The sequence below is a fragment of the Manis pentadactyla genome, chromosome 5, assembly GCF_030020395.1.
Source record: "Manis pentadactyla isolate mManPen7 chromosome 5, mManPen7.hap1, whole genome shotgun sequence".
Classification (NCBI taxonomy): domain Eukaryota; kingdom Metazoa; phylum Chordata; class Mammalia; order Pholidota; family Manidae; genus Manis; species Manis pentadactyla.
In genome coordinates this window covers 5,844,822-5,870,199 of record NC_080023.1, presented here as the reverse complement: position 1 = coordinate 5,870,199, position 25,378 = coordinate 5,844,822, and the positions used below count along the sequence as shown (strand labels likewise).

General features: G+C 52.6%; 1 protein-coding gene across 2 annotated transcripts in view; it reads left to right on the top strand.

Annotated features, from left to right (window-relative positions):
• STK32B (serine/threonine kinase 32B) overlaps positions 1-25,378 on the top strand; it is a 298,005-nt gene that overhangs the window by 221,138 nt on the left and 51,489 nt on the right. For both annotated transcript variants that reach the window (XM_036921132.2, XM_036921133.2), the window contains exon 5: positions 17,994-18,031. In XM_036921132.2, the coding sequence (XP_036777027.1) occupies positions 17,994-18,031 (38 nt within the window). The remainder of the gene's footprint in view (positions 1-17,993; positions 18,032-25,378) is intronic.

Here is a 25,378-nt window from a genome sequence, read left to right as displayed (position 1 = left end):
GTTAGAAAGGGAGCAGGTGATGGCAGCTCAGCCCAAGGGTTCAAGCAAGGAATGTCTGACCCCAGAGCTCCATTCACTCCCCCTCCCTCCTCACAAAGTGTTGCATCATTGCTTACAAAGCCCTGTTCTCTGCCTCCCACTATCCCCCACCTTTGCTGGGGTAACGGTAAAGTTGAATGCACCCATTTATTGAGATATATAAATGTACATTCCTATATTACTTATGAGATAATTGCCAGGATCCGAACCCAGGTATGCAACACCTGTGGCATCAGCCTCTCTGCCTCTCCTTGGCTGCCCCCACCCCCATTTCCTTTCTCCCAGACCGTTCCCCAGGGGCCTTGAACTCCATGACTCGGCCCACTGTCTCTGATGTCCTCATCCTTGTATGAGGCCCTCCCTGACCTCAGGGAACCTGGCTCCTCCTGGACCCCTTTTCCCCCCTACAACCATGCCCACAGGAGGCAGCTCATATGTATCCGAGGGTCTAAGGTTCTCTTCTCTTCAATTAATCCCATGAGATGCTGTTACAGGCTGACTTATTCCCCCATCAGAATTTACATGTGGAAGTCCTGACTCCCAGCATCTCGGAATGTGACTATATTTGGAGAGCAGGTCTTTAAAGGGGTAATTCAATTAAAATTAGGTCATTGGGTGGGTCCTTTATAAGAAGGTCTTTATACAGACGTGCACAGGAGGGCACAGAAGATGGCCCTCTACACGCCAAGGAGAGAGGCTCAGAGAAGCAGCCTGCCCACACCTTGATTTGGACTTCTAGCCTCCATGATCATAAGAAAATAAGTTCTGTTGTTTCAGTCCCCAAGCCTGCAGTGCTTTTTGGTATGTGACCTGAGCAGGCAAATACGAGGGTTAATGGACCCTCTGGTGCTTCCCTGGGGCACTGAGTCACCCCCTGGGTCCCGGCCCCACCTATAGACAGCTGCCCCAGGTCATTTCCCCCACAGAGCCACAGGCACTCTCCTCCTGTGCACGTGGTGAAACTTCAGGGGCATCTTGGAGGGCCTCTGAGGCTGAGAACTGTTCAGAGCATGTTCTGAGGGCTGAGGGCACCATCACGGCCGGGACAGCCGGAGCCACCACCGTCTAATGCAGGAGAATGTGAAACCACGCTCACCGCGAGGCAGCTGGAATCCCAGGGCCACGTTCCAGTGCACAGGGCGTCCACCAAGCCCCCTGCTCTTTCTTGAGGACAATTTGAATGTGTTTATTATTCTGATGGAGTTGCCCCACACCAGACTTGTCCTGCAGCTGGTCGTGAGCTATTTCATTATCTCTTCACTCAGCAAACAAAAAGAAAACGGAATGGAGTGGGCTGCATCAGCGCCACCCTGGTCCTGTGGCCATGCACCCAGGCCCACGTGTCTAATCTAGGCCCCTGCGTCCCTCCCAGCCCCACCCTCAGACCTCTCCAGTGCTGCCCAGGGAAACAGAAAAGGTCAAACTCTGCACTGAAAGAGTTACGGAATAGAAGGATGCCGCTCTGAAGATATGTAGGAATTGTACCGAAGCTTTGCCTAACTATGTCAGCAGATATTGTAAAGGGAAGAGCCTCGCATCTAAGTGAGGGCAATTTGGGCAAGTATCCTGTCCAGCCACTCACTAATTAATGTGACCTTCAGCCACAGACTTCTCACTAAGCCTCGTATCATGTGGGAAGAGGAGGCGCAATTCCTGCTCACAGAACCAGTACTGACTGAGCACCTACCATGTGCAGGCGCCTCATCCAAGGCTGGCTGCACCTCGCAGGGCCCCACATTCAGTAGGGCCCACAGTTGGCTTAATGCTTTGTTCTTGCTACTTTGAGATTCTTGGTAAGATCTGAATAGAGGGCCCTGCATATTCATTCTGTGCTGGACCCCACCAGTGCATCAATTACATAGCTAGTCCTGCTTTTCCCTCCAGTCACGCAAACCCTACAACATCCTGCAAGGCGGGGCTTAGCATCTGCACAGTGTGGTAAAAACCCAAGACTCAGAGAAGTTCAGAAGCCTACTTAATAGTCCAATAGCGTGCTATCTTCATGCGCGCCACCAGCATTATCCCCAGGAGCCTGCTCGTGGTCCCGCAGCTCATCCCCTTCATCGTCATCGGCCCCATCATCACCACCATCATCACCATCACCGTTGTTGTCATCTCTGCCATCAGCTTCAGCATCATAGTGGCTGGTAGCCCATCCTGCCCCCAGCTCTCTGTCCAGTCACCCAGGCACATCCTGCACTGCAGTGACTCAGTGTGAAGGACCATGTTTATCATCTGCTTCGTTTTTACTCCTTGTCTTTCCCTACTGAACTTAACCTCCATGAGAATAAGAACATACCTGAGTTCTGTCCATTCTGTTCTGAGTAGAGAGCGGCATCTGGCACACAGCAAGCTCTGAGAATGTGCTGGAATGAGGGTAAGGAGTTGATGACTTCTCAAGACTCTAGGGACTATGCTGTCCCTTCAGGTCCTTTATCTTAGCCTTTACAGCTATCCTGCAAGGAAGGACAATTGTCTCAATCTGGTGGGTGCGGAAGATTTAGAGAGTGTTAGTCCCCAGGCCACATCGCCCATAGGTAGCAGAGCCAGACCTTGAACCTGGTCCTTCTGATAGCTTGGAGGGAGCCGTTGCCCATGGCGCTCTGGCGGCTTGGGCACCGGAGAGAGCGCAGCCCTCTGCCCTGTAGCACAAGCACAAGAACATGCCCTGCATCCCACAGGTTTTAGATCGAATGAGATGATGTGCGTGCAGCACCTGGCTCGGCGAGGGGTGTGAGCAGCAGGCAGTGCGTGTTAGGTGCTCACCACTTCTGACCCCTAACCCTTCCCACATCGCACATGGGCCGCTTACCTCTTGCCTACCCTGCCCAGAGGTGTAGATTTCAGGAAATACCATGCATATTATTTGTAATAAAGTTCTTTTTGTGAAAGCTCACTCCTCCCCAGCGTCCTTGGGCTTATTAATATTTCTGGCATGGGTCTGACAGCCATTGCCTGGCTTCAAATCCTGGTTCCGCCACTCACTAGGCGGGATTTGTGGATGGATGGATAGGTAGGTAGGTAGATAGATGATAGATAGATAGATAGATAGATAGATAGATAGATAGATAGATGATAGATAGATGATAGATACATAGATAGATAGATAGATAGATAGATAGATAGATAGATAGATAGATGATAGATAGATAGATAGATGATAGATACATAGATACATAGATACATAGATGATAGATAGATAGATAGATAGATAGATAGATAGATAGATAGATAGATAGATAGATAGATAGATAGATAGATATGTATTATAAAGAATTGGCTCACAAGATTGTGGAGATACAAGTCTAAAATCGACAAGGTGGGCTGCAGGCTGGAGACCCAGGGAAGAGTTGCAGTTAAGTCTGAAAACTGCTGCAGAATTTCTTTTTGCTGGGGGAGGGCAGTCCTTGTTTTATTCAGGCCTTCAACCATTCATGAGGCGCACTCATATTACGGAAGGTTATCTGCTTTGCTCAAAGTCCACGAATTTAAATGTTACCATCCTCCAAAAGCACCCTCCCAGAGCCATCCAGAATAATGTTTACCAGATATGTGGGCACCATGGTCCAGCCAGTCAGCACGTAGACTTAACCATCACACTGAGTGACCTTGGACAAGTTGCTCAGAGTCTCGGGGTATAAGTTACCTTATATATATATGTATCAATGGGGTGACAGTGTCCTCTACTATAGAGGACTGTTGTGAGGATCAGATGGGATCAGGCACAAGAGGGCTGTGCACAGTGCCAGCTGTGGGGTTGTCACCCCATCCCTGCAAGTGCATCATGCTGCTGCCCTCTTAGTTGTGCCCTTCTTACACTAGGGGAAGATAGGATAGAGGGTCCCAGGTCCCCTGTCACCAGCATCCTAGGGCCTCCCCAGGAGCATAATTCTCAACAGTTCACAGCAAAAAGCCCCAGCTTTCCATCCCGGTCTCCCTTCTACTGCTTTGTGTAGGACCTTGCCTTGGTATTTCCCTTCTCCCAGCCAAGGTTTTCTTATTTCTAAATGAAGCATTTAAAATTATTGCTGTGTTCATTAAGCCTTCCCCATGTCCCAAGCCTGGGCTGATTGTTTTATGTGCATCATTGCATTTTTGGTTCTCACAGCAATCCCAGGAGGTAGATAAGATGATCATCCCACTTTACAGATGAAGAAACTGAGGCTCAGAGAGCTTCTGAGACCCAGGGCTAGTTGGTTTCAGATAGATTTAAGGTCCTTTCCCTTGACAGCCTAGGACTCCACGACTCTTACGCATTCTGGCAGCAGGCCTCTTTGGACAAAATACAGAGAGACTGTGCCCTAAATATAGCAACTCTTAAAACATTAATTCATTGTAATGCTCCATATAGACTCTACTTTCTAACCAGGGCTCTCACGGTCCTAGTAAAATAAGGGAAAGGAAATCCTGTGTTTCCACCCTGGGCCCTGCCATCAGCCATGGTTGGGCGGGTGGGTGGGTTTCCGTGGTGTTTGCTTGTTTCCCTTGCCAGCTGATGGGTACCCTCCCGGGCTGTTGCTTTAGCACCCCAGTAATTGAGAGCCCACCTGTGTCACTCCTGCACGCTATCCGTGCTGTGAGCCAGAGGGTGAGCCTCCCCACCCCCTTCACGTCAGTCACGTGAACGTGCCAGCCTCAAGGGAGCCCGAGGCACTCCGCAGCTGTGGCACAGCAGCCTAACTGGCTCCCGAGGGAATCAGAGCCCACCACAGGGGCCCTGTGTTTAATGAGGCTGTAGCTATACACCGGGGGTTGGAGACTAAGAGGTCCTGGAAACCTCTCCCCAGAACACAGCCTCTCACCATGAGGCATCCCAGATATCTCAGCAGAGAGGGACTTTCAAACCCTGGAGGAATCAGGATCTCCCTGGGGCTTGTCACAGATGCAGGTGCCCAGGCCTCGCCCACAGAGTCAGAGGCTGCGGCTGGCCCAGGGTGGGCACTGGGGGCTAAGGAGGTCATGGCACCCTCGTGTCCAAAGTTGCTGGACTGTGGACCGGCCCTGAGAACCCGCTGAAGAGGAATCCCTGGAGGCTGGGGGTTCTGAGGGCCAGACTTCTATCCACTCAAGTGTCTGAACGACCATTTAGTGTGTGGTTTTGTGGCAGGCACTGTTCCTGAGCCTGGTGATGTGGCAGTGGGGCCAACGTCCCTCTCGCCCTGGGGTTGGCCTCCTCGTCAGGATAGGGTGACCACGAGCAAGTCAACAAGGGTTAGACAGGAAGAAGGGTATGGAGAGCTTCAAGGAGGGGAGCCGTGGAGGGCGCTGGGGAGCCAGGTGGTCAGCAGGAGAGAGGCCGGGCATCCCCTAGACACAGGGGCATAGGCCCTCCAGGCAGGGCACCGCCTGGCCCGTGCCGGGGTGGGACCTTGCTGGCATGGCAGACTCCTAGCCGCGTGGAAGGAGCCAGGCGAGGTGGCGAGGGGCGGGCTTGGGGAGGAGGCCTCTGTGAGTGTGGCTCTGATTCTCCAGAAGAGGCCGGAGGTTGGAGGTTGTGAGCCCAGAGGAAAGGGGGACACCAGGGGACGCTCTGAAGGGGCTGGATGCGGGGGTGAGAGAGACAGGAGTTGTGGCATCTAGGCGCGGGGTGTGGGGAGGCTGAAGAGAGGAAGACACGAGATGGTCACGTCCCAGCCGAGCCGTGGTGACAGGACAGGCAGGGCCATTGGGGTGGTGGATCCAGGGGCAGGAACGCGGAGGGTTGCTGGGGACTCGGAGCCATGGTCATGGTCACGGTCATGCGTTTCTCCAGCCACGGCCAGCAGGGTGGGCGCGGGAGCACAGCCGTCAGACAGGAGGCTTGGCCAGGGTTTGGGCTTTGCCTGGCAAAACGGGCAAGTGGCTGAGAGTGTGGGGACGGATGACCTCGGTGAGATTCCAGGAAACTTTGGCTGTGTAAGAGTTGGGGATGTGGGACCTGGGGAGAGACAGGCGGGGGCTGGGTCACTGGAGGCTGGGAGGGGAAGAGGTGAGCGGGAAGAAGGCTGTGAGTGGCTTGAGGGGGGGTGCCTGAGAGGTGGGAAGCGGGTGGTCCCTGGAAGGGACGAGGTCTGGGGTGGGCCATCGGGGGGCGGGGGTGAGGCGGGTGAGCAGGAGTCTTTGCAGGAAGAGAGGTCGAGAACCAAGAGTCTGGGGTGCCCGGCACCAGGTGATTGCATCCCCCAGACTCACACGTGGGGCCCGATGCAGGAGAGACAGGGACCCGGAGCAGCGGCCTCCAGGCCTGGCAGGCCACCCTGAGTGCCCCCAGGGGACTGCGGTGGGGAGGGGAGGCGGCAGTGTGGGCGGAGGGCCCGGCCTCAGGGATGGTAGTTTAGGCTGAAAGCGGACAGGACCAAGGGGACAGCTGCTGGCCCCCGTCCCGGAGCTCCAAGGGGTGACAAGAAAGCCTCAACTGCAGAGGACTGGGTGGCACGGTGTCCTTGGAGGACAGCAGGTGTGGGTACAACAAGACAAGGGGGAAATGCTCCATGGGGGAGCTGCCCGCCTTGAATTCAGAAGAGTCCCTGAAAGGGACGGGGAGCAGGGGTGGGGAGGGAAGAGGTTACTGCAGGGGCTGCGTGCACCGTGGGACTTGGACGCCATGGAACTGGGACCGTGTGCCCAACGGAAAAGGGGTAGAGAGCAGGGCAACCCCTATTGTCCCAAGGCGGGTAACAGTGAGGACCCTGGAGTGTCATGAGCCAGGGGGTGCTTTCCCAGGCATGCTGGGCCCCCTCTTCCCTCCTGCAAATAGGGTAATCATATCAGGAAAGGGGGTTGTCCAGAGGCCAACCCTGTTCTGGGCAATGCAGTGAACATTATTAGGCTGAGGACCCTTCAGCTGGAAGGTGAAACCCAGTGCACGGACCCAGGGCTGGGGCGGGGACAGGTTATGAGGGTGATTGGTCAGAGCCTTCCCCTCCTCCAGGATCCCGTGGGGCTCCACTCACTCTCCCCACTGCACTGTGTGCCCCCAGCCCTCCTGCTCCTCACCTCCCCCAGCACAGGACCTCTTCCCAGGAGCTCCGCCTGTCAAACTGCCTCTCCCTTTCTTTTCCTTACTGCCATGGTGTAGGTTTTTTCTTTGCCTGTTATCCATAAGCCTTGTTCTACTGGCTCCTGGATACTTTGCTTTATGCACTGCAGCATCCTCAGCACCGAGGCCACTCCTGGCAGAGGCAAGGTGCCAATAAATGTGCATCAAATGGCCAAAAGAGCTCACGTCAAGTGTGAGGCAGAGCCCCTAGATGCATGGTGGGTAAGCTGTGGCCTGGAGGAAGAGTAACAGAGGCAGGAAAGAACAGAGGCATGTTGTTGGCGGCAGAAAGAACACTGGCCATGGAGAAAGATCAAGCCAGACCTGAAACCCAGGTTTTAAACAGGAACAAGTAATTGAACCTCTCAATTTTTAAAAATAAACACCATTATTTCTTAGGTCCTTTTGCCTCTAAAATGCCTTTCTCAACGACCCACACAAAATCCACGCTGTTAATAGTTTACAACAGTTGGGAAAGCAAAATTCAAATTCCAATAGGAATCACACAGATATAAGGTTGGGCCTCAATGTGGACTTGAACTCTCTCCAACATTTTCTTCAGAAAGGAGCTCTGTCTAGGATTAAGAAGATAAGGCCCATTGTCTGAGCATTTAAACCGAAATGGGGACCCTGGGGACCATGGGGCTCATGAAGATTCACAGCACTTCTTATACCCGGCTACTGGGAGCCCACTGGGACCCCTGAATCTGGGAGGAAAACACAAAACCAAATCGTTGCGGCAATTTGCAAGCTGACAAAAGGGAGTGAAGTGAAACAATTGCCAACCAGAGCCTCTGAAAAAACCAGGAGTGTTGGGGGATCCCCTGCCTGGACCAGGGCCTGAGCCCCAAGCCGGGACCTGACACACATTGGTCACGTGCACTAGGGCCACACTCAGGACCTTCGGACTCAAATGTGAGAGTTCTGACCAGTGTTCACCCAGTGAACCCCGGATGAGGGTATAGGTGTAGGAACTTAACTTGTGTTGAACACCTACCATGTGCTTGGCACTATGCCAGGGCTGCAAATCTAGACATGGTGCTGCTTTCACGGAACTGAGAGACTGTTGGGAAAGAAAACATCCATCAGACAATTGCACACATAAACCAGTTGTGTTGCTGCTGTGACAGCCAAGTGCATGGGGCGGGGAATTGCAGGACAGCGATCCTGTCCGTGGAGGGCTTCTAAGAGGGAGTGACAGCTGGCTACCATCAGGCAGAGGATGGACCTGGTGGAGATGCGGGAGAACACCGGCCCGGGAGCAGCACGCACATGCACAGGGACACCAGGACCGTGAGGGGAGCACAGGAGGGCGAGTGGCTCTGCCCCTCACCTCACCGCCCCACCTCAGGAGTAGAACGGAAAGAGCACTCGCTGGGCATCAGGGGAGCTGGGCTCCAGTCAGTCCCACTGCGGCCACTTTTCAACTGCAACCATGAGGATGTCATTTCACCTTGCCAGGCTTCAGTTCCCTTGACCGTGGTAAGAAGACCGTGCTGGCCCTCTAGGGCGGTCTGGTGGACCCACTGAGCTGCAGCACGGGAAGTGCAGCTGTGAAATTGCACGACACAAATGTGAGAGATGGTTGTGATCTTCTTAGGGTCAACTCTTCCTTTCCTTTCTGCCACATCCTGTTCCTTCTAAACTGCTGGCCACATCAGGGTGAGGGAAATAAACACCCTTTTTTGAGCCCTACTATATGCTAGGAACTGAGCTAGGTCCTTCACATACATTATTTTATTTTATCCCCATTTTACAGATGAGGAAAACCCAGGCAGTAGTAAAGACCTGAACTGTTGTTCATGTGTGGAGGACTTCAAAGGTGTACCCCAATCACAAGGACTCCTTGCCATCACACAGGGCCGTGGACGAGCACCCTGTGCTTCCACACACTTGCATTGTTTTGCACAGGCTGTGCAATGGCTCCTGCCTTGAGGCGTTCACAGTCTGGTGGAGCACGCCGACTCCTGGGCAGACCATTACAATTCAGACTTTTAAGATCAGTGGGAAAGAACCCTGCGGGGGGCTCCATGGACCCTCCCTGCCCTGCCTGGGAAGACAACCCCCTCGTGCCGAGAGCCTTGTGCTGTCGGGCTCACCCATCCTTGAAGGAATTGATTGAACCAAGTACATCCTTGAAGATGTTTGTGAATCCTAAGAGCTTTGAAATCTCCATGAGATATACTTGGGACTAATTGGCTGAATGCAATCGCCTTAGGAACCAAGTTTACATCCAGGCCCCATGGAGTGGCACAGCTTCTGAACTGAATTCATCAGTGTCAGCCATGCTCGTGTTTGTTCTTTGCAAGATTAAAGAGAAACCAACAACCCCCAAGCACGGCTTGACCTGGATGGTCTTTCCCTCCCGATGAATCAAGCAAGAGGAAAATGCTTTGCGTGGTAGCATGATGGGGTTTTAAGCTAGATGCAAGTCAGAATTACTTAGAAGGCTGTGTGTACATTTAAAAACTTGCTTCCATGCCTTTAAATCAAGTCATGGGTCTCTAACTGGTATATCCACGGCCTCTGACCTCCGACCACGGAGATGTTTACTGCTCTCAGCTTCAGTTCTATCATCCAGTAAAATCGGGATAACAATATTGCCTGCCCATATTAGTTCACTGGGGCCAGAGACTGGGGGGCTTAAATGACAGAAACTTATTTTCTCACAATTCTGGAGGCTTCAAGCCTGAGATCAAGGTGTGATTAGATGCAGTCCTCCTAAGACCTCTCTCCTTGTTTGTCTCTCCCTACACCCTCAAGTGGCCCTTCCTCTGTGTGTGTGTACCATCTCCTCTTCTTAGAAGGACCTCAGTCAGATTGGACTGGGGCCCACCCCAATAACCTCATTTTTCCTTAATCACCTCTTTAAACACCCTGTCTTCAAATATAGTCAGGTTCTGAGACCTTAGGGGCTAAAACTTCAACATGGGCATTTGCAGGGGGACACAATGTAGACTGAATAACAGCCCCCCAAAGATGCTATGTCCACATCTCCAAAACCCGTGAATGTGACGCTTCACATGCACAGGGTTTTGTGACCCAGCAAAAGGGATTTTGCACATGTGAGAAAGTTAAGGATCATGAGATGGGAGATGATCCTGGTTTATCCAGGTGGGTCCATGTAACCCCAAGTCCAGGGAGGGTCAGAGCCCGCAGCAGGAGATGTGGCCACAGAAGCAAGAGGTTGGAGTGATGCAAGCAAGGGGCCACAAGGAGCATGGATACTTCTAGAAGCTTAACAGGGCAGGACACAGATGTGCCCGTGGAGCCTCTGGAGGGAACTCAGCCTTGCTAACTCTTGATTTTAGCCCCTGAAGACTCTTCTTGGACTTCCAGCCTCCAGAGCTATAAGAGAATAAATCTGCACTGTTTGGGTCACTGGCTTGGACTGATTTGCTACCAGCCCTGGGAAGCGATTCAGGTTCCTGAGGATGCGGCACGTGCAGAGTGCCCAGGACAGTTGGGGTGAGCGGGTGGGTGATGCTACACTGCGCCGCCAGGCTGCACACAGGAGGCAGGAGAGGGCCGTGGCACCAGAGGAGGTGCGTAAGCACCGTGTGGCCCAAAACAATGTAAATGCACTCTCTGACATTCAAAAATCTGGAATCAGGATGTTGGCATGTCTGAGTAGGGGCTCTGTGGGAGAATCTTCCCGTGCTCTCTCCTGGGTCCTGGCAGTTCCGGGCAGTCCTTGGCGACCCTTGGCTTGTAGAGGCATCACTCAATCCCCACCTCTGCATCCACTGGCCTTATTCTGTTTCTATCTGTATCTTCTACTCTGTTATGCAGACACCAGTTACTGGATTTAGGGCTCACCCTAAACCCGTACAATTTCATCTTAATTACCTCTGCAAACTCATTCTTCCTGAATGATATCCTGTTCACAGGACATGAATCTTAGAGGACACTATCTGACCCACTACAGTCTTCCAGGAGGAGCCCGGGGCTGAACTGTGTCCTGAAACCTGCACCGGGGATTTAGTGGGGAGAACAGTGTGCCAAGACTGGGTGGGGAAGGCTGGGGCCTGCAGGGCACAGAGCGGGTCCAGCATGGCTGGGCTGCAGGGTGCAGGAGGCCAGGCTGATGCGCTGGATCACGGAGAGTCCCGAGGACGCCGTGCCTGCCTTTGGTCGCGCAGTCTGAACGTTGTTTGTCCACCAGTGGACCTGGGCCCTATGACAACCGGGGATGTTCATGTTCCTAAGATTCTTTCAGGTGAAAATGACTCCTTTTCCCTCTTTTTGTACAAGTGCAATGGTAGTGCTGGGCGGTTTCCTTTGTTAGACTTAACAGTTAACAACCACATCTCAGCGTTCATGTTTTATTTTTGAGATTACACGAGAACATGGAATCACAGAGTCTGGCCACCAGCCCTGCAGGGCCATTTAAAGGATTTATGTAAGAAGGGACAGCACCAGGTTTGTGCTTTGTAAAGCCATTTGGGTCCTATTTAGAAAAGAAATGCAACCTTCTGTGCAGATGCTGTAATAAACATATCCTGAAATATGAATAATGTAATTTTATTTATCAAATCAGAAATTTATTATCAGTATGCTCCTTGAATTATTACTGCCTAGGTTAGATTCTGGGAACTCAAATTCATTTTCCTTCCTTAGATTTTTTTTTTTCTCCCTGGGCAGGGAACACTGAACTAGAGACCAGGCAACGTGAGATGTCTATTCCCCTAAGATTTGACTTTGACCCTCTGTGAGTAGTTCTTTCTCCATGGATAAACAGCAGTAGTGATTACCTGTCTCTACGAGTTGTCAGAATTAAGCAAGGTGACATATAAAGTGTTGCCCTAGTACCGGATACAGAGTAGCCACACTACCTGTGAAATCCAAGTAACATGCTCAAAATTGTGCCTGGCACGCAGCCAGCACTCAGTGAAGGTTAGCTGCCAATATTACCAGGATTGCTAGTAACATCAGGGCATCATGGTAGGGCTGGGGCTTGTCTGTGGTCCCTGCCCTCCGTGGGAAGCAGGATAAAGAGGGGAAAAACAAATCATAGATAACAAGTAGCCATGATGCGTAGTTTCTTAATTGTTACCTAGTTTGTGGGAGACGCCATGCAAAGATGGTGAGATTCCACAATGTCAGAAACAAGTTCTTTAGCTTCCGGCCCTGCATCAGTTTGCTGGTGGATGGGTGCAAAGGCCCCACTCAAGCTGACCAAGACAAGCCAGCAGCCCAGGTGAACCCCGTTAGTTCAGCCTGAGTCCCAGCAGGTGCCTCTGGGCATCCTCCCCAACGCCCATCTGTTTGCCCCGCCCCAGCTCCGAATGTCTTTGCCTCCCTCCGTTATCGGTAACGTGCGCACCGCACCCCCTGTGGGCCTGGGTCTGCGCGGGGTGTCTTATAAACACGGAAGTCAGGCTGAGTTGTCTGGTGCTCAGCCAGGCTGGCAGGAAGTCCCAAGGACTCCTTCCTCAGTCTGACAAGCTAACGTTGGCACCATCATCAAGTAAAGCTCCTCACAAGTGGTCTCAGCCCCCCTGTCTACACTACCTCCCTTCATCCGGCAGCATCTACCCACCAGTCCAGCGAGGCTGGTCTCTGCCTCCGAGCTGGCTGCTCCTAATGCTGTCACCGCTGCTGCCTGTAAGGCCCTGACTGCGGCTCCCTGGGGGGCAGGGGGAGCCCCAGGGCTCTCTGGAGCAGATGCTGGCATCGCTGAATTGTCGTTTAGAGCACAATACAGGGAAGTTCCTGTAATAGTGAGGATGTAGGTTTAGGTGCTTTACCGGTGAGCACATTAGAAATGACTGAGACAGACGCTCACCACGACGGGAGCATGGACTAGCCAGCTCCCGGCCACCAAGCCGGGGCTCACCCTGGGCGGTGCACCGGGACCGGGACCACAGGTCAGCAGAGGGAGAGGCGGGACCGGGGCGCAGGCCCCCCCATCTGCCTTTTCCCACGTCTCCTACTACCTGCATCCGTGTCAACAATTGTTTCTTTCTCTAGTGGTGAAACAGCCACAGGCTTCCACTTCACACATGTGGCTCTTTCTCCACCAGGTTTATTTGCCTTTATTGCCGCATAAGATTGCCGGCATAGTCCTCAGAAAACGCTCGCCAAGGGACACATGCAGAAATGTCCTCACTGCCTCCTTTGCCATCTGAATCAGAGCCATTTCTGAGCTGTACCTTTTTAAAATAGCCCAGCTGACATTTTATGTTTTGTTTTATTTGGAGGCTGGGGAATAATTCAAGCGCAAGAACGGGGTTTTATAGCCTCTCCTGCATACTTTTCATCAAAGTGTCATTTTTCTCAGCTCTGAAATTATGGGCCTGTCCTCAGAGAACATTGTCACAGCCTGTCCCATCCACGAAACACTTCGAATGCCCTTCCTGAATGAATGAGCCCATTTGCAGCAAGACGACGTGTTGGAGCTGAGATCTGATCAATATGAAAAATAGAGCCAGAGGAAATGGTCCTCAAACTGGCCGACACGCAGGTTCTGATAAGACGCTTTGCTCATAAAATATTATTCTTATTAAAATCCCACGTGACTCAGGCTCTCCGTCTCCTCCGTGTAGCTTTGTAGATTCTGTCTGGTGAGTCACCTACAAAAGAAATCGAATTCATTTCCTCAGAGCTCAGGAACCCGGCCGAGTCCTCCCCAGCTCCTCCTAAAAAGCAGTGATCATCGCCTCATCACCGTTCATTTGCACTGGGAGCCGTGCTAACGGTCCAAGGGGCTTTTATTCCCATTCTCCAGATGAGGAGAATAAGGCCCAGCATAAGTTGCCTACAATTGTATAACTACTATATCAATTTCCTATTGCTGTGTAACAAATAGCCACTAACTTTAAAGCTTAGAACAACTCACATTTTTTTCCCTCGCCGTTTCCCTGGGTCAGGAGTCGGGGCACAGCTTAGCTGGCTCCTCTGCTCAGGGTGTCCCACGCTGCCATGCAGGTACCCGCTGGGCTACACTCACTTCTGGACCTTGCTGGACCTTCTCCCAAGCTCTTGTGGCTGGTGGCAGCATTCAGTCCCTTGTGGCCGCAGGACTGAGGTCCCCATTTCCTTGCTGGCTCTCAGCTCCTAGAGGCATGTGCAGCCACAGCCCTGGGGTCCGCTCACGCATGACCACACATGGCTTCGAAGCCTGCAAGGGAGGATGCCTCGCTACCGTATGCTAAGCTAGAGTGTGGTATAGTGTGGTCTTGGGAAGGACACCTGTGTCCTCCTTGCATGCCCTTGGCTAGAAGCCTTTCACCCTCTGCCTTCTGTTGCCTCATCTGCAGAATGAGAACTTGCTCCCGGGCTGTGTGTGATGGGCTCTCTCATCATTCAGACATCACCCTGATGTCATGTCTTCTGAAAGCCCTTCCCTGGCAGCCTACAAAAGCAGGACCCTTGTTGCGCTCTTCTCCAGACCCTCAAAGCACCTGCCCCAGCTCGTGATCATCTCGTTTGCCCATGAACTTCCCTCCTAGATGGCAGCTCCCTTCAGCTGGGTCTGTCTCCTTCCCTGCGGATTCCCCTGATCGAAGAGGGGACATCCCAGAAATGCTTGAGAATCTTAGGACTTTGTGCTAAGAGTGTACACAGAGCGAACACGAGCCCATATCAGATATTTATCCCACACCATAGAGGAAACAAGCACAGGCAGCGGTCACCCAGTAGTTGAAGGGGCTGGGGTGGACCCCAATCCATCTGCTCCTGAGCAGCCTCACCCAGACGGGACAGCCTCATCGCTGGGGCCATGGGGTGTAGCTCACCAGGCCCCTCACTCCTGTGCCCTGTTTGGTCCTCTTGACATGAGGGATGGGGGACGGGCCAAGTGGATGTGGGCTCAGGTGGGCAGCAGGCCTGTCCAAGGTCACTGTATGGTCAGTAGGGACCCCTCACTGCTACTCTCAGTTTGCGGGCCACCCCCACCTTCTGCCCAGCCAGGGGTGATAGCTTCCTGTGGCTGCTGCAGCAAATTACTACAAAATTGGTGCCTTCAAACAACACAAATGCATTATCTCACCGTTCTGGCCAGAAGACTGAAATCAGGGTGTCAGCAGGGCCGCGCTCCCCAGAGACTCTCAGGGGAAATCCTTGCCTTTCTCTTCCGGCCTCTGGGGGCTCCTGGTGTTCCCCAGCTCGCAGCCACATCACCCCAGTCTCTGCCTCTGTCTCCACAAGCCTTCCCTCCTTTGTGTCTGTGTGTCCAAGTCTCTACCTCCCAAAGACGATAGTAGCCCTAGGATGATTTCGTCTCGGGATCCTTAACTAATTCCACAGGCTCTATTTCCAGATAGGGTCACATTCTGAGGTCCAGTAGACATGAATTCTGGGGAGATCCTTCACCCCACTACACCAGGTCACCTCTCCTTAGGCCTTCCACCCGCCACCTTTTGCTGGTCTGACAGCCGGGTCTGTCCTGTCCACACGCACCCCGCCATTTGTGCTGAAGCTGCCCTGTTCCTTCTTCCCTGGGCTCCGTGGGGTCTGTGCCACCACCCCACGCTGCACCCAGCCCACGTATCACCCTCTCCCACTGCTTCTGAGCTGCAGAAGGGGAGACTGCATCCCCAGCCTCTGCTACCCAGCGCTCTGCCCGGACCTGCCTGGAGGAGGCATTCGAGAAATGTTCATGGAAGCAAACGGACCGGGAGGACAAGGGAGTGTGGGGAGGAGGAAGGGGACGAGGTTGCAGGCAGAGGGAAGAAGAGAGGCGAGAGGAAGGAGGGGACGAAGGGAGGGGGCAGGTAAGAAGCCCGAGAGAGAGCGTGAGGGCACGCAGCCTCCGTGGAGGCAGCAGCTTCCGGCCGTGACCCCCGTGGGCACCTTGGGGTCCTGCTTCCGGAGCCCCCACCGCACCACCTCTGAGGGCCCCACGCCCCAGACAAAGCCATCCCAGTCCCAGTAACACCTTACGGCCTCACGTGCACGTCAACATTTGCTGCTGTGTTGCCAACCTGATGAGGGTTATTTCCCCTTTGCTCACCCTTTCTTGAGAAGCCCATCTGGGAGGTGCCCTGGACAGGATCCGGGTGCGGATTTGATCCACAAACACCTGACTGTAGGTCTTCTGATTTTGTGTTAATTTGGTAAGTTCTCAAGTTCATCCTCTCCAAAGGGACTCCACAAACAATCTCTGTGGTCACCATGGATGTTTTTGTGAACTTGGCAGTGGGGTCCCATTGCTTAATCCTTGTCAATAGCATGGGCTTAAAAAACTCATAGTGAAAATGAAAATTTTAATATAAAGATGAGCATTTCTTTTTTCCCCAAAGCCATAGACACTGCATCACATTATTACAAATAATCAGGGTGTTTTCGGGTAGAATTACTATTTGGTAAACTCAAGAGCAGGTACTTTTTATTTCAAGGAAAGCTGTCATTGGCCTCAGAAGATTTGACATTTATTATAAATGAGTGAGTGGGTTTGCATTTCTAAAATCCACGGTCTTAATATAGAACTTTGGAAAGTATGTGCGTGTTAATGGCAAGTATTTGGGGCTGGAGGTGTCAGCCGAGCATGCTGAAGGCTGGGCTTGCTTACACCCATTCCTCCTTTCCTCTTGCCTGTTTTCTGTGTGCTGACAAAGATCCTCGCACCCGCCAAACTTTTCTTGGGCTCTTCTGAGTTCTTTTGCAACTAAGGCACGGCTTCTGCCCTGCCATGTTGGTCTCCGCACTGTCTGATCTTAGCAAGAGCCTGTCAGGTCAGGTTAGTCAGAATCTCCCACCCTCCATTCTGATCGGGTTCTCATCCCCCAGCTGATGTCTGATGCCCTGACCCACCTTCAGCAAGAATCCTAGTGGGTCGCTTTACACAGAGTCTCCCCCCAGCACTAATGTTTCTAGCTAGTACTTCTCTTAATTCCTTGACCCCCCACCTGCTCCTTGGCTCTAAATTCCTATTTATTCATATTGTGGTCAGAATTGAGCTCATTCTAGGCTAAGGTTTCTTTTCCCCTATTGCAACTGTCCTGAATACAATCTGTTTTTACCACTTTAATTACTGTCCAGCTCTGTTTTTTCTCTGACAGCATCTATTAGCAATAGGCACCATGCTAGGTAGGGTGCAGAGGAGAAGAAGGCAGAGGCCCTGCCTTTCAAAAGCACAACTTGGAGTTGAAAACCTTTGGCTATAAGTGACATTGAGCAGAACTTTCCAGAAACTCCCCAGCCCAGATTTGCTGTGTTCGTGTATGTGATTCACTATGTTATTCTAAAAAGGGATCCTCAAACTTTCTCCCTAAAGGACCAGATAATGAATATTTTAGGCTTTGAGGGCCACAGTGGCCTCTAGTGTACATTCCTTCACATTTTTGCTTTGTGAGTGTGTTTTGTTTTTCAACCCTTTAAAAATGTCAAAGCCCTTCTTAGCTCACAGACCACACAAAAACTGGCTGGGGGCTAGGTGTGGCTGATTTTTAACCTGGATGAGTTACAGACCCTTCTGGGAGATTACACGGCAAGACGGGAAGGCCAAAGTCCCTCAGGGAGAGTTGTATCTACACCTGCGGGCAGAGACCATGTCTCCCCACTTCTGGGAGTCACCGGGCCAGAAGTTGTTTGGAGTCATGACTTTGTATGGGAACGTATGGTAGTTGCATTTATTGTGGTGAGCATTTTATGATGCGTATAAGTGTTGAATCACTATGTTGTACACCTGAAACTAACATAATATCATATGTCAACCGTATTTCAATTAAAAAAATGATTGAGGAGAAAAAGAATATTCAGGAAAAAAATATTCACACGATACACTTGCAGTTCCAGGAAAGAGAAGGAAGCAGGAACACAAGCTTTCTGTTATCATCCTAATTACTCCCCTGCCTCCCATCTGAGATCTCAGCCCAGGGAGAGACAGGCTCACTGGCTGTTGCCAGGGTTTGTCCCCAAGTGTCCTATCTGTCACGTGCTCATCAATAAGCTCCAGGAATCACATTTTCAGCTTCTTTGTTTTCTCTTACAGAGACATCAAGCCAGACAACATATTGCTGGATGAACACGGTAAGCCTGTTATGAATGCTTCATAGGGCTGCTCTTTTGGTGGGGTGTTTGAGGACCTAGGAATCCTGTAAATCAGGTTTCCAGGTTGTCTGGAAAGCCTTTCTTGATTTCATCTTAGTGGATGAACAGCCATGTAAATTTCTGGTCTGTGTCCTGCTATGCGAGTCAAGTGCAATGTATTTGAAGGTTTCACATCTGAAGACATCGCTGCTCCACCCTGGCGTGAAAACAGCAGGTTGGAGGGGGAAATGGCAAAAGGGTTGGGAATCCCTGAGTTCCCCACCCCATCTCCTCTGCCTATGAAACCATGGCTTCAGAAAAGTCCCTTTCCTGTCTGAGCCTCAATGTCATCTTCTGTAACAAAGGGAAAAGGGTGCCCACTTTCCAGATTGTCATGGAACTGAACAGGATAGTGTATGCCTGGCAAGTCAGAAGCCAGTAATCAGGAACTCTCTAAGCCTCCCCTCATCCAGGCTTCTTAAGCTTTTATGTGCACACAGATCCTGAGCATCTTGTTAAACCGATTCAGTGGGTCTGGGTGGGGCCTGGGATTCTGCATTTCTGAGGGCTCCCGGGTGAGGCGTACACTGCTGGTGCAGGGGCCATACTTCAAGAAGCTAGGCTCCATGTCAGGGGCTCTCCCACTAGTCTCACTGGAATCCCCTGGGGGACATGGTAAGAACCAAAAGCCAGACGCTGTCCTGCATCAGGACGCCTGGGCCAACCCCAGGGATGACATGCTCAGCTAAGTCAGACCCACAGGTCTAGGGCGTGCCCAGCGATGCCCAGCCCGGCTGACCTAATGGTTGGCTGCAGTTCGATGCCAACGGCAGCTTTGCAGCCCCCACCGCAGACAGCCTTGGAGGCTAACCTCCCTGACACTGCTTCATGGGCTTGTCCCCAAGGGCTTGCAGGAGGGTGGGCTGCAATGAGCAGGGGAACTTTTCTGAAGTGTTGCCGAATTGTTCAGAGGCAAGTCTGCCTAACTCCAAGCCAGTCTGCCCGGCCCCAGCAGGCTGAAGCACTAGCCTCTTTCTGAAGCCCCTGCAGGACCTCATATCTGTCACCAGCCTATCGTGGGGAATCCTACCCTGTTGTGTAAACCCTTGGTATTGGGAGGTGGAGTGGGAGTGGAGGATGGGACCATCTGGGCTGGAGTTTCCTGCTGGATGCTGAAAGCAGAGTGGGTGCTTTGGGGCAGTGAGTTGAGACCCCTGTGCTCCTGAATGGAAGGCCAGTGATGGCCTTAAGACCCCAGGGCTGCTGGGCACAGCTGAGGATGCAAGTCATAATCCCCAGTTTGTATGGAAAAGTCAGGATTCCCAGACGTGGAGCTCAGCTAACCCCTCAGCTAGCTGTGTGTCTGGGCAAGTTGCTTCTCCTCTCTGAAGCTCAGCCTTCGCAGCAGTGAAACGGAAGTAATACTGCCCTGCAGGGGTGCTGAAGGTCCAAGAGGAGACAGTGAAGGTCGGCCACTGTCACTCATACGTGTGGGTTCCCCAGGCAGTGCAAAAGGGAAACTTAGGAGCTGGGATTTCTCAGGATTCTCTAGGAGAGAAGGACCCTGGAGGAGCTCATGGCGTGGCCCTCCTGTCCCTGATCATGACACACTCATCAGCTCTTCTTTTCCTTCTTAGGCATTGTTGCCTTTTTTCCCTCCAGCTTTATGGAGGTGTGACTGGCAATAAAAATTGTATATATTTAAGTTGTACAATGTGATTGTTTTAAGGCATGGAACATGATGAGTTAATATATGTATATGGTGTGAAATGGTTACCACAGTCAAGTTAATTAACATATCCATCACCTCACATGGTTCCCTTTTCGTTGTGTGAAGTGAGAACATTTAAGAGTGACCCTTGTAGCAAATCTCCAATGGACAACACAGTCACCATGCTGTACATCAGATCCCCTTAACCTCCGGTCAGCTGCATTACAACACGGTTTGCAGAACAGGGAACTGTGCGTTGCTGTTTAAAGAGTTTGATCATCAGTCTCATTAAGTGTTTTCTCGGAGAACAAGTTGGTTGTCTGTGTCTGCAGTGAAATATAAACATAATTAAATAAATGCATTAATATTTTATTAATAATGTTCAAGATCTGCTGGTTACACAAAATCCAAGACTCTCATACGAGCTTCTCTGCTCCCCCCGGTGTCTGCTTTGCATTCTGATCTTCCTGGCTGGGTTTTATCCTCTAGATTGGGCACTTTAATTCAGCTCTGGGATTTGAGGTTTCTTGGCCGGCAGGACAAGGACAGACAGACCATACCTGCAGGTAGAATGAAGCTTTTAGGAAGACAGAGCATCTTAGGGGAATGGGGTGAAGAGCTGGGTGTGCTTTAGGGCTGATGGCAAACAGCCCAAGGAAATGGGGGGTTTAAGCTGTAGAAGGACTGGGAGGAGTTGCATTCATTCTCTTCATTCATTCATTCATTCATTTGGTACGTAAGGAAGGGTAATGAAAAGCACGTAATGGTAATGACACACTAGAAACACCCAGTTAGCTCACAGGTCTGGAGGATTAAGCTCTTGTAGGCGAGCCTTGCTCCTAAGACTGAGGTCAGGTAGGGTCAGCTGGGCAGCTCCGGTGATGGCTGTACCCATCATGGCTCTGAGGTCACCCGGCTGCAGGCACATCGTGGCCTTGGCTGGCCTGCTAAGGGCTCAGCCCTGCTCCTCATGACTCCCTCAGGCAGGCCAGCCCCGCGTGGCCGCACACGGCCGTGCACAAGCAGGAGCAGGGGGAGCCCGATCGCTAAGCCTCCACCTCTGTCACATTTGCTACCATCTCAGGGGGCAAAACAAGTCGCATGACCCAGCCTAGGGTTGGGGGTGGACGGGAGAGCCCTGCAAAGGTCACGGCAAGGGGGTGATCCAGAGAGGGGAACGCAGCCATCTGGGAGAGCTGCCTGCACAGGCGGGCACTTGGCCTCTTCACAGGGAGTGCGAATTCCCCAGAGCAGGGCCCAGAGCAGAGGGCCAGAGACTCTGTATTGAGGAAAGTGATTCTTTCATTTTTGCAGACCTGCCGTAGGCCAGGCATTGTGCCAGGTGACCGAAGGACCCAGAGCCACCTTGGCCAGGGCCTCGTGGGCTAGGGTGACTGCTCTTAGCCACAGCCCCACAGCACCAAGGGACGGGGAAAAAGTCCTGGGGCCAAAGCCACACCCACAGAGGCACTGGTTTGATGTGCTGTCTAGGAGTGAGTGCTGGGTGGGGGGATTTTAAGGTTCCCAGGGGGTTCTAAGGCGTGGCCAGGGTGAGGGAAGGACAGAAGGGTAACCTGGTCTGGGCTGGGCAAGATGGAAGGGCAGCAAGGTGGGCAGGACCAGGGAGGGCTCCCTGCATCCTCAGCGTGAGCGGGTGCAACAGAGCTTTCGGCAGCAACTGAGAGAGCCGTGGCGGGAGGCCACGGAGACCCCACAGGGCTGTGACTTTGTCACAGCTGGCTGTGACGTGTAGAGCGCACTCTTCCCTAACGGGCCTTGGAACCGGGCCTTGGGGATCAGACACCTGAGCTGGATCTTTAGTAACAGGTGTCAGCAGACTCACGGGCAGAGCAAATTTGTTTTTCCTATTGTATTAACCGTGTCTTTTGTTTTCTGTCCCCGGATGCTTGAATTGTTCACATTCCAGACTAACCATGCTGCCCTGATTGCCCCAGGGCCAGGTACCAGCCAGGGACAGTCCCTGTGCCCTCGAGGAAATTATTCTGGAAATTATTTGGACTAGCCAGTCCTAAACCGTGCACCCGGCCCTGCCTGTTCCTTCCCACAGAAACCCCCAGAAGGGCTCCTGCCCATGTTCCCCAGCCCCGCCTGTGCCTGCCCCATGCATCCCGAGTGGCCCCCGTCGTGTGGCATGCCCCCTCCTCTTGGGAACTGTGACTAACAAGCTCTTTTCAGTGGCAGTGATCTCCTAACCTGCTGGCTTTACTATACCTCAAATATTCTATTAATAGGCTGTATGTCAGAACGCTTATTAAGTGGGCCCATTTCAAAGACTTGCCCTCCATCGGCACTAGCATATCTATTGGCCAGTGTGGTGAGTGCACCCCCAAACCAGCAGCGACCAGCAGCAGCAACACCCACCCCTCCCTTCCCAAAACATCCTATGTGCCGCCTCCACCCTGCCGGGAGGAAGAGCCTCCCAAAGATGAACCAATGAGGCACATGTTGTTTCCGCTGCCTCCGATCCAGGGATTGGAGTCCCTGAGAAGGAAGCTGGCAGGAGAGCTGGGGACAGAGGTGTCCCTGCCAGGTGTGAGGAGCCATAGCCACAGGGAGTGCCATTAATCAGACAGGGTTCCAAGTGTTGGAGGACAAAGTGTGGGAGCGGGATTTTAAGCCACCTTGGGCACCTTTGGAGAACAGCATGAGATTCTTTTCAGAAGCCTGCAGGGAAGGGACATGCCATGCAATGCCACAGGAGGGCCCTGAAGACCTAAAGACTGGGTGCAGCGGTCTCGGGGGGCCCCCAGTAAATAACCCCTGTATTAGTTTCCTACGGCTGCTGAAACAAAGTTGCACAAACCTAGAGGCTTCCTCAGCAGGTTATTGGCTCGGTGCTGGTGGAGGTTTGACGCAGGGCCCTGCCCCCCCAAGGGCACTCTGCAGCTGTCTGCTGGCTTCAGGGCTCCTTCGGCTTGCGGCAGGAGAACCCCAATCTTCACTTGTGTGTCTGTGCAAATTTCCCTTTTCTGTAAGAACCCCACCGGTCATGTTAGATTAGGGCCCACCTGCCCCAATAGCATCTCAGCTTAATTATATCTGCAATGACCATATTTCCAAACAAGGTCACCTTCTGAGGTGCTGGGAGTTAGGACCTCAACATAGAAATTTGGTGGGGGCACAATTCAACTAGTCACAGCCCTGTCTTCCCCACGTGGGATTTTAACAAATAAAACAAGGAAATGGCAGATAGAGGTCAAGATATCATTTCCATTGCTGATCAAAGCTTGAAATTGCGTGAGTCAAAAGGGGCTTCCCACTCCAGGACTGCAGAGAAAGGAGGCGTCACCACCCAGGCCCGCACCCGAGTGGGTGAGGGACACTCGAGTCACACCCAGAGCTCAGAGGACACACAGAGGGGTCTGGTCCCGGCTAACAGGAGATCGGGTACAGCCGCGCCGAGCAGCCTGGATTGTTATCCCAAACGACCCTTCACGTAATCGCTGCACCTGCCTCAGATGAGTGAAGAGACGTGCAGAGGGCTCACAGTGAGTTTAGCTCAAGCCCTTTCTTGTCAGACTGTGAGTTTCTGTGTGTCTGCTCACACTGGATCCAAATGCCAGCTCTGTCCAATAGTGATCGTTCTGACTGCCCCCAGTTCCCAGAACAGTGTTTGTTACTGGGCTGGAGTCGTGTGGCCCGGCCCTGGGCTTCACGAGCACCTTTGTGTGGGGAGGAGGCTCACGTCCTGGACTGGGTCAGGGAAGGTGACGGGACGCTCTGGGGAAGGCAGTGAGTTTGCCGTCCAATCGGGTGGAGCAGCTCCGTCCCTGGGCAGGTGCCCTCAGTCAGGCCATCTTACCTGTCGGGCTTCAGTGCCCTCAGGGGAGAGCAGCTCAGTGAAGTGGGGGGCCAACAGACCTTGGGGGTCAGACTCCAGGGCCTTGGACTAGATTGCCACTTCCTCAGCTGTTCACAGCACCGAGGGGGTGCTGATGCACGTGACCGGAAGTCCTGCTCAGTAAAGACCCCCACCACCCCACCCCACCACCCCCGGTGAGCTTGCTCCTCCTTTCCTGTGGTCCCAGAGAGACAGCCCCTGCTTTGTCCCCACCTTCCAGACCTCACCTGAGTGCAGCTCACTGGCAGAACCCACATCTTACCCAGAACCCTCACTGCAGGACAGTCAGGAAATGTGGTTGCCCCCTTTCTGGCCCTGGTGATACAGAAAGTAGCAAGGAAAGGAATGGAAAGGATGCTCAGCATCCAAACATAGCCTCCAGACAGGTGCCTCCTAGGGTCTTTGCAAAGGCTGGATGATGGCAGGGAAGTGCTGTAAAAATCTCTCCACAATGTTGTTCATTGTGCTTAATGTGTTTGCACAAACTTGCATGCCCAGTACACAGAGGTGAAAGGGACGTGCATTGGTCAGGAAGGCTTAGCTCTGCTGGCGGCTCCATGTGAAGAACCACGAAGAACAGAGGAAGGGAAGGAAGCCGAGAATGTCGAGTTCGTGCAGGAGCCGCGGGTGGTGTCTGTGTAGCATCAGCTTCAAACAGGGTGCAGGTGCCGGGCAGCTTTAGGAAGTCCCGGTCCATCCGGGGGAAGGCGTTACAGCCAGCAGGGGAAGTCACTGGAGCCCGGGAGGTCACAGGAACCCGGCTGTTGTTTTACCCTGGTCACTAATGCACAGAGGGAGCCTGGGGCAGGCAGACTGTGGTGGAAGCCGAGCATCCCCACCATGACCACACAGGGGAGGAGGTCAAATCAAGTAGAAGAAAAGAGTCATTTCATTCTTTGTCGGGCAGAAGCATGCCCCAAAGGGGAGTCAGTCTTCCCCCTGCTTAAGCCAAATGAAGCCTGGGTAAGCTTCTGCCATGGAATCTGGTTTGGTTTTTTTGTTTTCTTTTTTGTTTTTTCTGCTGTCCTGCCGTAAGTTCATCATGATCTCATGAAGAGAAGCGGGTGGGGAAAGTGACCTTGAGAAGGCCGGTAGCAGCGTCACATCGCACTGACTTCGAAGCGCAGTTATTATCAGCAGTGAGCTCAGAGTTGCCAGGGTGCTGCGAGCCTGCCTGGGGGGTGGAGGGGCAGCTGGGCCTCGGCCCTGACCCTCACGCCTCGGGCTTCCCACTGCTTCTCTTCATCGGTGCCCTCTGACCTCTGGCTTAGCCGTGACGCACTCCCTGTAAACTAGCTACGGCGGGGACAGAGGTTTGTGAGAGACTTTCCTCCAAATTCAAGTGTGGTTAAAGGGAAACAAGGCAGAGGACAGTGTGGAAGGCAGTCACCTCTTGGAGACTGGCTCCCTCCATGACTGTAGGAATAAATGTTGAATTAAGCCACCCAGTCTACGGCACTCGGTTACAGCAACCAGAGCCGGCTAAAGTGCAGTCGGATACCACCCTCTGTGGTAGTGAGCTTCCTGTTCGTGGAAGTAGGCAAGCAAAGGCCGGATGCACATCTACCAGTAATACAACTCTTGGGCCAGGCTTTGAATACTGAATGGAAGTCCACCAGGCAGGGGAGAAGGGAAAGTTGGGCATCAAAGGCTTGGAGGTGAGATGAACTTCTGTGTGTCCAGAGAAAGGAGAGACAAGTCCAGGATGCATGAACAGGGCTGGGAGTGTGACCACTAGGTACTGATACTCTCATCAGACATGCTAATGGGTCTC